Source organism: Neurospora tetraspora, assembly GCF_033439725.1.
Source record: "Neurospora tetraspora strain CBS 560.94 chromosome Unknown B0H65scaffold_1, whole genome shotgun sequence".
Lineage (NCBI taxonomy): Eukaryota > Fungi > Ascomycota > Sordariomycetes > Sordariales > Sordariaceae > Neurospora > Neurospora tetraspora.
In genome coordinates, this window is record NW_026944383.1 from 3276577 (window position 1) to 3291300 (window position 14724).

The 14724-nt window shown below is 47.6% G+C and overlaps 3 protein-coding genes across 3 annotated transcripts; all 3 read left to right on the forward strand.

Moving 5' to 3' along the window:
• Window positions 1-7850: 7850 nt before the first annotated feature.
• On the forward strand, window positions 7851-11009 carry B0H65DRAFT_563265 (uncharacterized protein; the record flags this gene model as incomplete). The annotated part of the gene is made up of 8 exons (XM_062830228.1): window positions 7851-8113; window positions 8203-8469; window positions 8775-8859; window positions 9062-9136; window positions 9192-9499; window positions 10198-10416; window positions 10467-10531; window positions 10591-11009. 8 exons carry the CDS (start codon window positions 7851-7853, stop codon window positions 10698-10700), a joined length of 1392 nt encoding a protein of 463 aa, XP_062686292.1. The 3' UTR covers window positions 10701-11009.
• B0H65DRAFT_29301 (zinc finger protein) lies at window positions 11010-12367 on the forward strand. The gene is made up of 2 exons (XM_062823036.1): window positions 11010-11745; window positions 11801-12367. Exons 1-2 carry the CDS (start codon window positions 11137-11139, stop codon window positions 12143-12145), a joined length of 954 nt encoding a protein of 317 aa, XP_062686293.1. The 5' UTR covers window positions 11010-11136; the 3' UTR covers window positions 12146-12367.
• Window positions 12368-13176: 809 nt separating this feature from the next.
• B0H65DRAFT_29319 (uncharacterized protein) lies at window positions 13177-14202 on the forward strand. Its single transcript, XM_062823041.1, has one exon. The coding sequence runs from the start codon at window positions 13282-13284 to the stop codon at window positions 13942-13944; it is 663 nt and encodes a 220-aa protein (XP_062686294.1). The 5' UTR covers window positions 13177-13281; the 3' UTR covers window positions 13945-14202.
• Window positions 14203-14724: the final 522 nt, after the last annotated feature.

The following is a 14724-nucleotide window of genomic DNA, read 5'->3' on the forward strand; positions in this document are numbered from 1 at the left end:
CTACCCCTCTTTAAATTTTAACATTATATTATATTTTAAGTTATCCTTAATAATACGAATAAAGTTATAGTCGTTAAAAATATTAACTTTATTAATTAAATTAGGCCTAGCCTTCTTTTTAGCTTTAAATTTACGTAGTAACTACTATTTAAAATTAAGATTCTCTTCGAGGGTAACTTTTTTAATAAAGATAAGGCTTATTCACTATATTTCTTTTAATCCTTCCTTTATATTAATTACCTTTTTTACTACAACTTTAATATTAAAAACCTACTTTATATAAACTCTATTGCTAATAGAAATACATTTATAAAGGTTCTATTTGTAAGTTTCTACTTCAATACGGCGCTTTTAATATCTTTACTAATTATATACTAGCTTTTGAATATTAATAGATACATTGAAGGTAATTCTAACTTTGTTATAGACCTTTCTAATAGGCGAACTATACCCATCAATACGTTATTAAATCGCTGGTAATTCTAACGTACGTAATACCTTACGAAGAATTATAACTTCAAATCGGTTAAAGAATAAGGGTTCTTACTATACCTTAATAAATTTACGCAACTTATTAAAAGGGACATTGGGTTTAAGAGGTTAAAGACTAATCTTTTCCTATTCTTTATATATATTATTTCGAATAAAGCCCACTTCCTTAACTTTTTTCGAATTATTTAAAAAAACTATATGGTTAATATTAATAGCCCTACTAATAATTTTATTTACTAAAACCTTTTAGTAAACTTTTTTAACTGCTTAATAAACCCTTATATTAAACGGTTAAAATATATAATTAATATAAGAGGGGAAAGTAAAAGGGATAATATTGAACGCTTCATAGTATTATAAAATATATAAGTCTTCGTACGTTTTAAATTCATTTATAAAAAGAACCTAATATACTTTTAATTTAATAATTAACGTAAAATTAACGGTTACTCTATCCCTTTTAAAATGGTCTAATTTTTTAAATGGAGGCGGGTAATTTAATAATAGACCAAATTAATTATTAATAGTATAATTTTAACGATGGAGAGGGATAATTTAAAGAAAATATTTATTAAAGTACCTAATTTACTACAATATATGGTTAATATTATTATATTTAATTAATATATTAATAATAATTATATTTAAATTGACCTTGTAATTAGCTTATATATTCCCTTATACTTATAAATAAGGTAATATAAACGTAGTTAGTAAAATAAAATTAAGCTTAATTATAAATAACGAGGCTAGAGCTTTACTATAATCTATATTTCAAATATTAGGAATGAAAGGATACTTTTAACTGTAGCCGCTATAATATTAATAATAATTAAACTTTCTTTATTACTAGGGTTAAATATAACCCTTCTCGTATATACCCGGTTCTTTATAAATAATACCTATTATTATATAATTTAGTATAGGGAAAAATAATATAAAGGAAATTTACCTTTATACTTTTATAATTCCTTTAATTTCCCCTACCTAAAAGGGAAATTTATTTATATTCTAAATGTTCTCCTCCTTAATATTCAAGTTATTATATATAGCCTTTACCTCTTTAAACTAATTTTTAAGAGAATTTAATTAAACTTTAATATTTATCCTTTTTACGTTTTTAAAGCTAGCCGTTTTAAATTTAAATTCTAAATACTTTTTACGCCACTTTATAGGTTATTTTCTATAGAGGTTAATAGAAGGGGGGTATAGCTATTAAATTCGTAATTAATTAGCTAATTTAGTGAGGGAGGTATTATTTAAAGGAAAGTAGCTATAGTTAGTAATTTAAATTATAATATTAAAAGCCTTATCTTTATTTATATTTAAGGATAAAAATCAATATATTTTTATACTAATTGATAAAGCTTTACCCTCTTTAATAAATATTATATACTTTTTAACGATAGCCTTACTAATGTTAAACAATTCCCTTATATTCTTATATATAATCCTTCCTTTATTTCTAGCTTTAGTATTAACCTTAGATTGTAAGGTAGTAGATCGGGTTACAATTGCAGTCTAACTTACAATAAAATACTAAGCGGCCTTCTTTATATGGGATATAACGTTAGGGTTAGATATAAGTATAATAAACGTATATATAAAAGATCGAGTACGATGAAACGAGTAAAATAAAGTTATTTATAGTATAATGTAGTAAAGAATAGTAATATTATAGTTGAGTGTAGATTCTATATCGTTATAGAGCTTGCACGTTACATATAAAAAATCCGACTCTCAAAGGGACGATGAGAGTCGGTTGGCTGGCTGTAAGCGGGCCCCTAAAGGGAGGCCCCACATGGCTGGCCCCCAGAGGGTGGCCAATGCGTGCACCTAACCGACGAGTAAACTCGATAGACAGACTCACAGGGAGAATAGCACCAAGAAAAGAAAAATACAAAAAAGAAACAAAACTATCGATGGACCCAAACGGGGTACGTGCACAAGGATGTGTTGAGTAGGCTTCTACCACCCCAACCTATAATCAACCTTTACTATACACTAACAATAACCAGTCGAAAAGGAGCCCATCGTATTCCGAATTACACCGCACCTCTGAGCTATTGGCCGTTTGCTGTGTGATGAGACGACGAGCGCAGCTAAGCAGGTTAGGGTTGCTTACTTACCTTGTCTTTCCTCCATTGCTCTGGCAGGGCTTCGTGGGATGTTGGTGACCCGAATCTTGAAGGATGCCTATCATCTGAAGGGGACTGGCTGCCTTTGTATCAGCCTCTCTAGTCAGACTTGCTCATTTTGGCAGCACTGCTTCACAAGACAGACCATACTCGCATCGACCATGCATCATAACACTGCTGGAAGATCAAGATGGCCGTCCTGATGGCCTTTTGCGGACAGGGAAACTTGGACGCGGTACCACGGTACGTGGTTGCCCCGGAGTATCTCCCGGGGCGATCACAGGTAGGGATATGGATGTACATACATGCATACCCAGTAAACTCCCACTTGTTCCGAGATGAACTAGCATGAATGCCGATGCCGAGCCTAGATCACGATTAATTTTCACTATGTAACGAGACCGTTATTGACGCTGGTGGAGTTTGATTTCAGTCCAGCCTGTTTCCTTACCCAAAAAGGTACCCTGTGGCCGCTATAACCGACTGCCTGATCCTGTGTGGGACGAGAAGCCGGTGACGCCTTGATGAGGAAGAGCAAGGACGTTTTGAATTAGCATGCAGGGTGATGCCAGTTCGGCATAGTTGGATTCACAATCCCTGGTATCGTCTTAGCTTCGCTTTTAGTTTGTATCGAGAGGGTCATCGTGTACCGTAAAAGGATGTCAAACTCCACAGACACCGTCGGAAAGTGGGTGTGTCGAGGGGAATTCGAGGGGATGATCACCTTCCCGCCTGCATTTCATTTGACAAGGCTGGTCTGGTCAATATTGTCGACAGACAACGGTGGCGTCCCGTTGGAAAGCGGGGATCCGGTATCGAGGCAGGAGAGAAGCTATCCACCCATCTCGATGTTTGCTCTTGGTTGCGGCGTAGGGCCTCAGATTTGTCTCTTTGCATGCTTTCATTGACACCTCACGCATGTTGTCGGTACAGAAGCAGGTGACCAACGTCGGGGATAGGTCTTGGCCGCAACCTGCCTCATCGCCCGGCATAGTTACGGCGTCTAGGCGTCATAATGTTGAGTGACGTCCGAGACTCAGGATGGTTGGATATTTGCCTTGTAAAGAGAGGGTATGTTTCTCCCATCAACCCCGTACTGTGCCCTTAAGTTTCTCAGATGCTCTTCCATGCTTGGATTTCTGAGAGGCCAGGAAGGCTGCGTCCATCAAGATGTGTGTAAGAAAGGAGAGGGTCTATCGGGGCAACGCAAGCCCGATTATTGGCCAACACAATGGATTGGGCTTGTTCCGGATGAAGCTTTAATAGAACTCGCTTGAGCAGACCCCTGGATAGCAGACATCCTGGGTGTGAGCGTGAATACATCATTACAAAGCCACCCGATCTTTGATGGCCGAGGCAAAGAGGAAAGGAACTCACTTTCTCAAGCATGTGCTCCTGAGGAAAGAGCTAAAGGTTGTGCTGGAATAGCCTAGCACACATACAACGTACTTTTCCCCGAGATTTCAATGGTTCCCATAGTCGACTGGCGGTGGTAATATCCCAAGTGGTAGAGATGGCGCGTCTGAACAATGCAGCCACTGGCCTAGACCAAAGCGACCCATCATATAGAAGATAAGCCAACTTCTCGTGGATGTGGTCGGCAGACTTCTTGGGAAAAGCTTTATTCGTCGGCGCTTGTGCGGCAAAGTACGCAACAACAGGCATGCAGTAATACCCGAGTAGGTGTTCGTTTCTTGCGACCATCACTTCGTCAGGGGAAGAAAAACGGAAAGGCGTGGAATAGCCCTATTTCGAAGTGTCTTTTACGTCGCCCGGATGGTGTCCAGATGAAAAACAAGCGGGCTTGTCGACAACCTTGACTCGTCAGTTCAGGTTCAGGTAATAAGTTGACACGACTCTGGACGCTGGAGCAAACCTATATCCGAAATGAGCCACGAAGAATACGGTCACAGAGCCGTATGCGAAAGACGGGGTTACCAGATCTGACAGATGAAGGTCAATTTACCTCGTCATCCAAACTGCCACGAGCATTTGAGGAAAACGGAGGAATACTTCCACCGTTACGACCTTTGGACAACCTACCGATCAAGGCAAAAACTGTAAGCCACGAAAACAGTTTCTACCGCCGTTTGGTCAGGAAGATGTTGAGCATGACTGGTGTTGGTAGGTGATCATGTGAGGCGTCAACGGAAAAGAGTGACACACACTCCATCTGCTTGGGCAGCAGTGAAACTTGATACATCTTGGTGGTATGGTACTGGGATCCGCCGAGACTCTGATAAGGGGATGAGTTTGGAGAAAGGTAAATGAAGAAGTGGCCACTCGGCCGACTCAGCTGTTAATTAATCCGTCCACCCCCATCCATAGCAACTATGGAGGACTCACCAGCTTTGGGCAAAGCCCCGGCAATGATTTCATCTGTATACGAGTGTGGTTGCGTTGCATGCCCGCGCAGATGTTATCTTAACTCATGATCGACGTGCTACTCCGGAAACGCGTAATAAAGAGTAACATAATCTTGCAGAGCAGGAAGAAAGAAGCTTCGTTTGCTGGGTCGGGTAGATCCCACCTGTGCTGATCGACGGATCGCTGACCGGTATGTTGAAGTTGAGTATGTGCTCGGCATGATAGATGCCACGGAATTGACCTTGGCAGACGGTAGCTTCACTCTGCCTTCGCAAGCAGGCGCGTATGAAATCGACCTACACGATTCTCGCTCTCTAAAGCCGGTCTCATACGTATACTGCTCGTCTGAATAATTGCATCTTTCTGGTTCTCAGAAGGGCGATGAGTAGGGCGGAATGTGGGAGTGTCTGTCGAACAGCTAGCTCCCTGTGGTTTTTTTTAGCGACGCCCAAAATTGTGGTCTCGATGTCGCTTGTCGTGTTCGAGGCTGGCTGGCGCTCAGATGTATTGCACAACCACAAAACACTATTCGCTGGTAGACCAACATCAGAGGGAGCCAACTAATTCACAAGGACGTAGTAGTGATATCGCTTTGCAATATGGTGCCCAGAGAGTCAAATCTCAATCGGTGGTGATGCAATTAATGTGTTGCTGTCATGGTGAGACCCATGATGTACTCGTGTATAAGATTCCGAAAGAGGAAGCTGGTTAAAAAAACGACTTGCCTGACGGGATGCGCGAGAAACGTGCAATGGGCATGGCATATTTCCCGAGGCAACCTTGGTCCAAAACGTCCAAAACGCTCGCCGATCACGCCGGTCTATCCAACGTCTGTGGTTCTCGAAGCCACCCTCTCCTCTTGTTGGCCTAAGCGAGCATGCGCTAACGCCAGCGCCACGCTGATCGCCGCAGGCCGGATCGTGTCCGTCCACTGGGACGCCGGTATTGGGAGCAGGGGTTGCAGCGCGTTTCGATCAATGAAAGGACACAATGGCCAAGTATCGTCGTCATGCTGAACGAGAGTGACGTTGGGCTGGGCAAAGTTTGGGATACCTGTACTATGGTGTTGTGGGTAAGTAAAACCCGTGGGTCAGGTCGTTGAACACACAGTGCCCACGAAGCTTTGGCTGTGGTGGTCCGTGCAAGGTACCTGACAAGGGGGTTTTACTTTTGCTCGCAACCGCAGTAGGATTGATCAATGGCTATCGCACCTCAAGGTAGGTACTAGCTGGTCGAGCTGGTCGAGCTGGTGACAGAGGTCAGCGACAATATACTTTGTCTGTTCAAGGAATCAACAGTTGCCCACCTTTGCCCGAACAGCCAGCGGTACTTACTGTACGTCGAGGTATGTACCTGAAATCTTGCAGGGCACCGTCCCGACTGATAATGCCCATGTTATAGGAGTGTCAATAAAAAGAGTGCCCGAAGTATCACCGCTCCTGGCCATTGAGAGGCTGTACCGCCAAATCTTGGACTACGTTTGACCGGCTGTGGCGAGAAGAGGCACGCAGGCGCCTCATTGAACCGAAAAATGAAGATGAAAGAAACGAAAAACTTGTTCAGTTCAGAGATTTCGCGGACAGACAGATTTGTCTACCGAGCCTGCCTGCGAAACGCGGCATGGGATGGAGGAAGGAAAGAACGAGGTGATATCTTCGACTTCCAGATTCCCCGAGCCCTAGGTTCCATGTTAAGCGGACTCGTATCAACGTCGGGTCGTGCTTGCCTCCCTTCTCATATTCAATCTCTCTTGGGCCGAGCCACCAACTCCCTCGTATCGTTTCCGGTCAGAGTTGGTAGTGTTCTGTCATCCACATGAAGCGATCCAAATTATGTCGCCAGGTAAAACACCATAAGATGTTGATATCGCCAATGCCTCACTGAGATCATGAAAGGTCCCGTTATGGGATCGGTCGGGTTCAGCCGCCGTAGCCTTTGACGGCCCGTCTGATAGGACCCTGGGCGTGCCTGGTCGTGCTTGGCGTCCGGTTCTTCGGCCCATGATGCAAACACGGCCGGGCCGATGTATGGGAACGACTCCACTGCTGAGGCCGGCATGTCAGTGTCTGGGTCCTGAAAATCCTCCGAGTCCCGTCCGGCCGCCTGCAGAACGCTCGGGCGAGGGGCTATCGTAACGAATCGTAACGGCATTGCGAGGGGCTCGGCTGGTCAGGACCCTGGGTGGTTTAGCTTCCTCCTAAGCTCCGTAGGTGGATGCAGGAATGATTCCATCGTGCATCTCCCAAGAGTCCAGTGATCTGGACGGGCCAGGTACAGCACTCTCATACTGTCGCATCGCCGTCGCGGTAACTGGCTCGCGAGCGGTTTCAAGGCGGTGTTTTGCCCCATTGGAGAAAAATCAGGCCATAATTACAATTGTCAGCAAGCTAAGGTGGGATGCAAGCGATGGAACTTGGAAAGAATGGCGAGGTGGCCAAGCGCTGACAAGCCTTCCGTCACCAAAAAGGGAAGGAGCGAGGAAAAAGGGCGTAGATGGTAGGCTGACAGAACATTTGGTAAAATTGGGGACCGTGCTTTGATTCCCTTGGCATTCCCGCTCACAGTCACAGCAGGCTTCGACGCGGACAGGCTTTCACTTCCATCATCTTTTCCTTCAGCTTTTTCTTCCACTTCCCGTTGGCCTTTTGTTGTTGTCATCACCTCGCTCGCTTCCCGTCGTTCGCGCTGTCTCTGATCGCCATGTCTGATCTTCCACATCGACCACCTCCAGGTCGCTTCAGACTAGGCATCCCGAGCTCGTGGCGCCAGTGTCTCGTGTAGCGCTGTACGCTTACGACACCGCGTAGTGTTCAGGCGATTAGTTCCCTGTATTGCGCGGCTTATCGCGAGACAATGGAGATTCAGATCAAGATGAGACGATGGGTGGATGCTAAGCCGTCTGGCCATCCGGATGACCTCATGTCGGCCTACCTTCGTAAGGCTGCAGCTGCCAGGTCCTCTTCTAGTTCTCCAGTGCGACAAGCGACCCGCGACAACCCAAAGGGGCCTCCGAGTCCGCCATGGCTACACAGAAGATGTCACCGGGCCGCCAACCATCCCGTCAGGCCCCTCTGCTGGTATGCCCGGGCTGTAGAGGCTGTTAGAAGAAAGGCAAGGTACTTACATCCACGCCTATCATACCCGTGGGAGTCGCATGGCAGTGGCACAGGCGCGGGGGACTGGGCCAAATTGATGTTGGTGACAGACTGCCAGAAGCCTTCTTCGGAACGCCAGCACGCCATCAATCATCTTGCAACAAACTGCCCTACACCGGACCGTGGTGTGCCACGGGTGTGCCACAGCGATTGGTGACCCGCCGTTGGCCCGAGGAAGAGGGAGCACTGCCGCTGGAAACACCCCCTGCTCAACACCAAACACTGGACCAGACAGGCTGTCCGCTTTCCGTCGCATTTCCAGTCATCACAACTCGCTTCTACCGTCGATCACGGACCCCTAAACCCCAAACCCCCATGTAAGTACCAATCTCGTGCCCCAGACAAAGCCACCCTGTCTGGACTGCCCTGACCGACTCCCATGTAGCGTCCCACTGATGTACCCGAACGATGTACACAGTATCATATTGTTTCCCAAAGCAACTTTGCTCTCCGGATTACACAACCGACGATCGCTGGAGATTAGCTTCGTTTCTGGAAACCCCCCGAGGGGGTTTCTCCAGAAACCGCCTGAGGATGATATCAATATAGCTTCGCTTCTCCCCACAGTATATGACCTCGACAGGTGTGACGATTCGACCCAGAACACAGGGCTGTACACTAGGGAAGACGAGAACCATTGTCACGAAGCCACCGGCAACCAGCGAGAACGTTCTCAAACTATCGTTTGTAGAATATCACATCGGTATGTATGTCGTTCTTGTGCTATGTACGTGAGATATTCGGTACTGATATTGGGGCATTTCGTGTATCACTCCATACTGTGGTTCTGATTTCTGGGCTACGCAACTTCGCAAGCGACCGTAACCGTGCCATTGGCCCCGGCAGTCACGGTAATGACCAGAACGGGACCCTTTAATGGGATCATTGTGAGCGACCGTTGCTCCACAGCGATCTGAGGATGTTACCGATTCCTGCGCTGCTGAGACTGTTCCGGTTTTTGGATCGTCGCCGTACTGGGTAGAGGTACGTAACCTTTCTACCACCCGCGTAACGTGTGCACCACACTCCAGTTGAACAGAGGATCGGCGCTTCTATTCCAAGATTCGCATGGCCCTCACGTGCAGCAATTTCTTCTCGATTATTGAGGACGCCTGCCAGGACCGCATGGCGTCGCCTGGACCTCAAGAGATATGTCACTTTGCTGGGTCTATTGGTTGTTGATCGAGTACGGCTTGCGGAGCGGCATCAGTGTGGACGCCGTACGCTAGTGTACAGGTCTACGTACACCAACTGTCGTGAAGTGAAGCAGGGCATCTGTTTCCACGTCGTGGATGAGGAAGATCAGGTAGTTTGTGCGGTAGCCCACATCCAAGGAGCTGCTATAAGGTACAAAGTTCCATTCAAGGCCCCTGATTTGATCAGATATTCTGATCTGAACAGGGACACGAGCCATCTTAACCTTAAAAAAGCGGTCTTTGTTTTCGAAAGGCCGTTGACAGGGCGGGAAGATGGGTACGGCATAAAAACATGTCGACAATCCGGTCACAGCAGAAGCCAAGCATGTTCCCGGAGACTGCACTCTTGAAAGCTGTGGTGGCTCGCCCACATCCGCATATCCATGCAGATGATCGGACTTACAAGATGTCGGTGCTGCTCCTCGTCTCAAGTCTTGCCCATAGCTTCAGGGGTCCTCTCATTCCCAGACGCCCAGAGAGCGTTCGTGACAGCCAGGGGCTGATGGTGGACACAGACCAGCTCTTAGAACGGGCATGTATCCTTTTTCAGTCAAGCGTCTCACGGTTCTATGCAAGCCCATCAAAACGGCAATCGGCTACACTAGCTTGGCTGGTACAAGGGATCCCCACTGTGGGAGGACGATCCTTTCTGTTCCAACACATCACGGGTGTGGTGACCAGGCGGACCTCCGTCGAATTTGTGAGAGCCTGTATTGAGAACCAGGACTCCTCCGCCTTGCGTACTTGGAAATCCCTCTAGTTGGGGAGAGGTGGGTGTATCAGGATGATCCTTTTCCTGCCGGCTTCTTAATTACACAAGAAACGTGGGGATCCCGGCTGTAAAATCAGGTTTGAGGAAGAACTGACTCGGCCAACTCGGGGGTCCTTCACTGACATCGAGTCTCGACCGTTTTGGTCTCTGGAGATCGATCAACCTTGGCGAGCCTACTCGGCGTCTCAAGCCCTCTTGTCCTTGACCGTAGTGTATCACAGCCTCGAGAAGATAGCAGCTCATTATACGGGCGACAAGTTATCCGTGTTTACAGACGACGGGTCAGGGCGCACATGGTATCAATAAGGGCGACCCCGACGCAGCCGATGTCAGAGCTTGCATATAGCAGGAGCTGTTATGTCAGTACCTTTGCTGGACACTGCATCTCCATTAAGGTAGAGGTATTTTACGGTACGTACCGTATGCAGCTTCACCCACTTTCCATCCATCTGATCAACGCTCACCTATAGCCCTGAGAGCCCTGGTCCCTGGCCTGGCACAGGTTGCTGCTGCACAGCACCACCTAAGATTCTATCGCTGGAAGGCCCCAAGCCCACCGCCCGGTAGACCCACACCATAATTTGTGACAACGAGTGAATTGAATCCACTGATGGCCTTGGTCCTCCGGGGATCAACCTGTAGGGGGGCACCGCATCATCCACTCTTGTCTCCATGCCCTCGGGAGATCTAAATGGTACCATGTACAGGACAACCTTGTCCACCCCAATCACTGTCAACAAGGTTCTTTTGAATTTCGGCATACATAAGCTAGCCCCCCTCCTCTCACCTCCCTGCCCACTTCAGAGCTTGGGGGTCCGAAAGACAAAGAAACGACATCGTCACCGTTATAACCAGTCCAGTCGCCGCCTTGAACCACAAACATCAACCACACGTGTCCGACTTCACCAAGCGATACTTTTACTCACCAAGCATCATTTCGCCTCGATCAAGGCAGTAGTAATATCGTCAACACGGACCGGTCCTCTACACTTCAAACCTAACACACCGACATCAAAATGGCACCCACGACGTTAACGCCTCAATATCCTGCCCAGCCTTATGGCTTCGCCCCGCCACCCTCCCCTCCTTTGGACGACTCCAACAAGTGCTCCCTGCCCTCGATCTCGAACCTGCTCGTCATGGCCGATCAGGGATCTCCTACCTCAGAGACATCTCCTCAGTCTCAGCAATGTATGGCCGGCCAACCCATCTTGATACCAGGGAACTGTGGCAAGACTAACCATTCTTCAGTACACTTCTCAAAGCCTGACAACCGTCCCAACTCTTCCCAGTTTGGCAACCCAGCATCCATCAGGGCGAACCTTCCCCCTAGTCCTCCCATGTCCTCGGAGGCTTCTTTTGAGGGATACCACTCTCCTTCAAGCAAGCCAACAAGCCAGTCCCAGGGCAGCTCCAACTACTACTATGAGACCACGCCGCCTTTGAGCCAGCATGAAGCCGACTCCCGGCAGATGGCCACTGCTGCACCCAGAGCCCCTGTGTACCCGTCGCCAGCTGGCTACTCGAGTCAGTCAGGCATGAACCCTTATTATCCTCCCATGCAGCCGACACCCCCTCCGCAGCAGCAGATGTCGGGCTTGTACTACCAGCGACCACTTCCTCAGGTGAGAATAATCAGCCAGATCCAATAGAGGAAGGTTGTTCTAACATTTGCTTTAGACTTTCACCCCTTCTGTGCCAGTTTCAGTCACCCTCGCACCAGCCACGGGAGCCAACCCTTGGCAACATCACCACTATATCGCTCCTTCTTCCACTGCATCTTTCCCGCAGTCTCAGGACCGGTACATCTGCCAGACCTGCAACAAGGCCTTCTCTCGACCTAGCTCATTGCGAATCCACAGCCACTCTCACACTGGCGAGAAGCCTTTCAAGTGTCCCCATGCAGGTTGCGGAAAGGCCTTCAGCGTTCGCAGCAACATGAAGCGTCATGAGCGTGGATGCCACAGCTTTGAGAGCAGCAACGGCAACAGCAGCGGCAACAGCAACAACGGCTCATCTGCCTAAGCGACCAATCTTCGGTTCTTTTCTTTTTGCGCTTCCAATCAGCCTAGACGGTCCGGATTGGCATGAAAGATTTCGACAAGTGTTCATCACCACCTCCATGGGAAGTCGGATTTTATATGCAGGCATGCATTCCTACAAAGCCTAGCATGTGTTTACGGAAAAGAGGGCGACAAATCACCGGATACAAATGGCGCATCACTGCTTGGGGCCGGCAAAGATTTCATATTGTTCAACAACAGGTACACACAAAAACCTGTATGCGTTTCACAATTTCAAAAAGATCGGGGTTTCTTTTCGGAACGGCAGGTCACGGTCTAGGGTCTACAGGGTCTAAAGGGGTTTCAGGATGACCTTTGGGGTTGGCTACTCACAAAAAAGCTCCCCACGGCGCGAAACGGTTTCGGCTTGCTTCAGCATTTACACGGGCGTTTACGCGGAGATGACATGCGAGAACCAAAGGAAAGGCTCGTATTTGGCATGAATTGGCGGTTGTTTTTCTTTTTTCTTCTCATATCCCCACACGTTAACATAATGTATATGGAGCGGGATGCCCTTCTATGGGCGATTATGCATTTAGCATTACGAGCCGGCCTTCACAAAGAAGTTGAAGAGCAAAGCCGGGGATCAACGTTGCATGAGAACGGATAGGGCGGACTACGGAATTGTCAAAGCAAAAGGCCAACAAATACTTGATACCAGCAAGAATTGACAAAAGTGAAGCAACTCAATCTGTTCATCCTTTTTACATGACTTTGAAAAATGTGCTTGGTGGAAATTACAGGCTTCCTTCTTCAGCCCAAACGGAGAGCCACATAAAGGGTGGTCTATATCTTGAGTAAGTTTTGTGCAACATTGCATCCTTTCTCATCTTGTAGGTGTTGGACCACAACTGTAAACCGACGTCAGTTTTGGCATGTTGTTCGTCACACAGTCTTACAACAGGATGCGTGGATTTACATGGCATCAATCACTGCATTCTTTGTACACCCAGCAATTTCCGTTGCAACACTAACAATGCCTTTGAAGCGTGTAACAACCCGCCGTCACCTTAACTGAACGACAGAAGTCGACAATGCCGACCGGATGCTTGAAGCGCATCACAGCCCCTCGTTCCTCAGCGAGAGAGAGAAAACAGAATGTGTTTGACATATCTTGTGACGACAAGGGGGGGGGAAACCTCATATCCGAACCAGCAAGGACATCAAAAGAGGGGGAAGGAACATCACGATGGCTCGCTGACTGATCAAGAGATCACAAAGAGTCGAAAGTCGACAGCCGAGAGTCGAGAAGGGACGAAGATCCTCCCTCTCTTACCCCATTCCCCGATCTCATTTCCGTCGTATGATCTACACGGAGGGCACCAAGTGCGTGGATATCGACATGGACCGGGTCCGGAGGGAGGCACTGAAAAGGGAAATTTTTCGACGAGGCGCATGAAGACGCCGGAAGTTAAAGTGTTGCTAGCGACCAACCAACCAACGCCGAGCAAGACAGCCACCCCTCTCTGCTCTCTGAGAGAGAGAGACGCAAAAGAGGGACTCGATATTCGACGAGAGTCATTTTCAGGAATAGAACATAACAGCACTGTTGTTAAGTACCGCAAATCCGTATGTCTTACTCGCAAGCACACACAGATCCAGATGCTTGTCTCTCTTTCTTGTTACCAAGACAGCGGCAGATCAACACAGCGAATAAAGGGAGCAGCCCAAAGGGCAGTCGGTTCGGGCAACACAAGAAAAACGCGGGAAACAGACAAATGGCAGCTTGACATGACATACGTAATAAAGCTTGGCTCTTAACTTTTGTAAGCCCTTTCGATTTTGGGAATGGAGCTCGTGGAATGTCTCACTCGTTGTCCCGTTGTCTGGGTTGTACCTTGGATCTCCATGAGATGCTCACATCGGCAATCACCTAGCTTCAACACCACGACCTATGACTACTGTACCCAGACACGGCAACCAAATCACAGCATAGCAAAGCTCAGCATCGGCACCGGCAGCTCGTCAGAAGGAAGCGAAGATCGGTAGGTAACGAACGGTAGGTACGGCGATAGCGTGGAACGCTATCAGCCCAGTAGTTCACAGTTCAGTCATTAGTGGTGCCCGTAGACTCGTAGTTGGCCGATATTTCGGGGATTGGAGTATTACGTACTCCCCTTCCCGCCGGACGGCCCCCGTATCTAATAACGCTACTGATTATACTATTGCGCTAGTCGGTAGAGGATTTGCGCATCATGCAATTCATGGTGGTTTGATGGACGACAGACGGCAAGTTTGACGAGGGCGGTGAGGAATGTGGGAGGAAGATGAACCGGTGCTAGTGCATCTCACTCACTGAGGATGGAGCATCTGAAGCACCTGAGCACTTCTTAGCGGGCACCGCACCGCACCGACCACCGCTAAGTGAAAAAGTGTGGACAAAAACAACACAAGGGGGGGAAATGATGGGAGAAGGTGGGAGAAGGTGGGTGAAGGTGGAAATGGAGAAATGTCAAGCGAGTGGGAAAAGAGAAACAGAAACATCATCCACTTTTGGGATTTACTGTGTACCCATCACGGCATCACATCCTCCATTCCTCC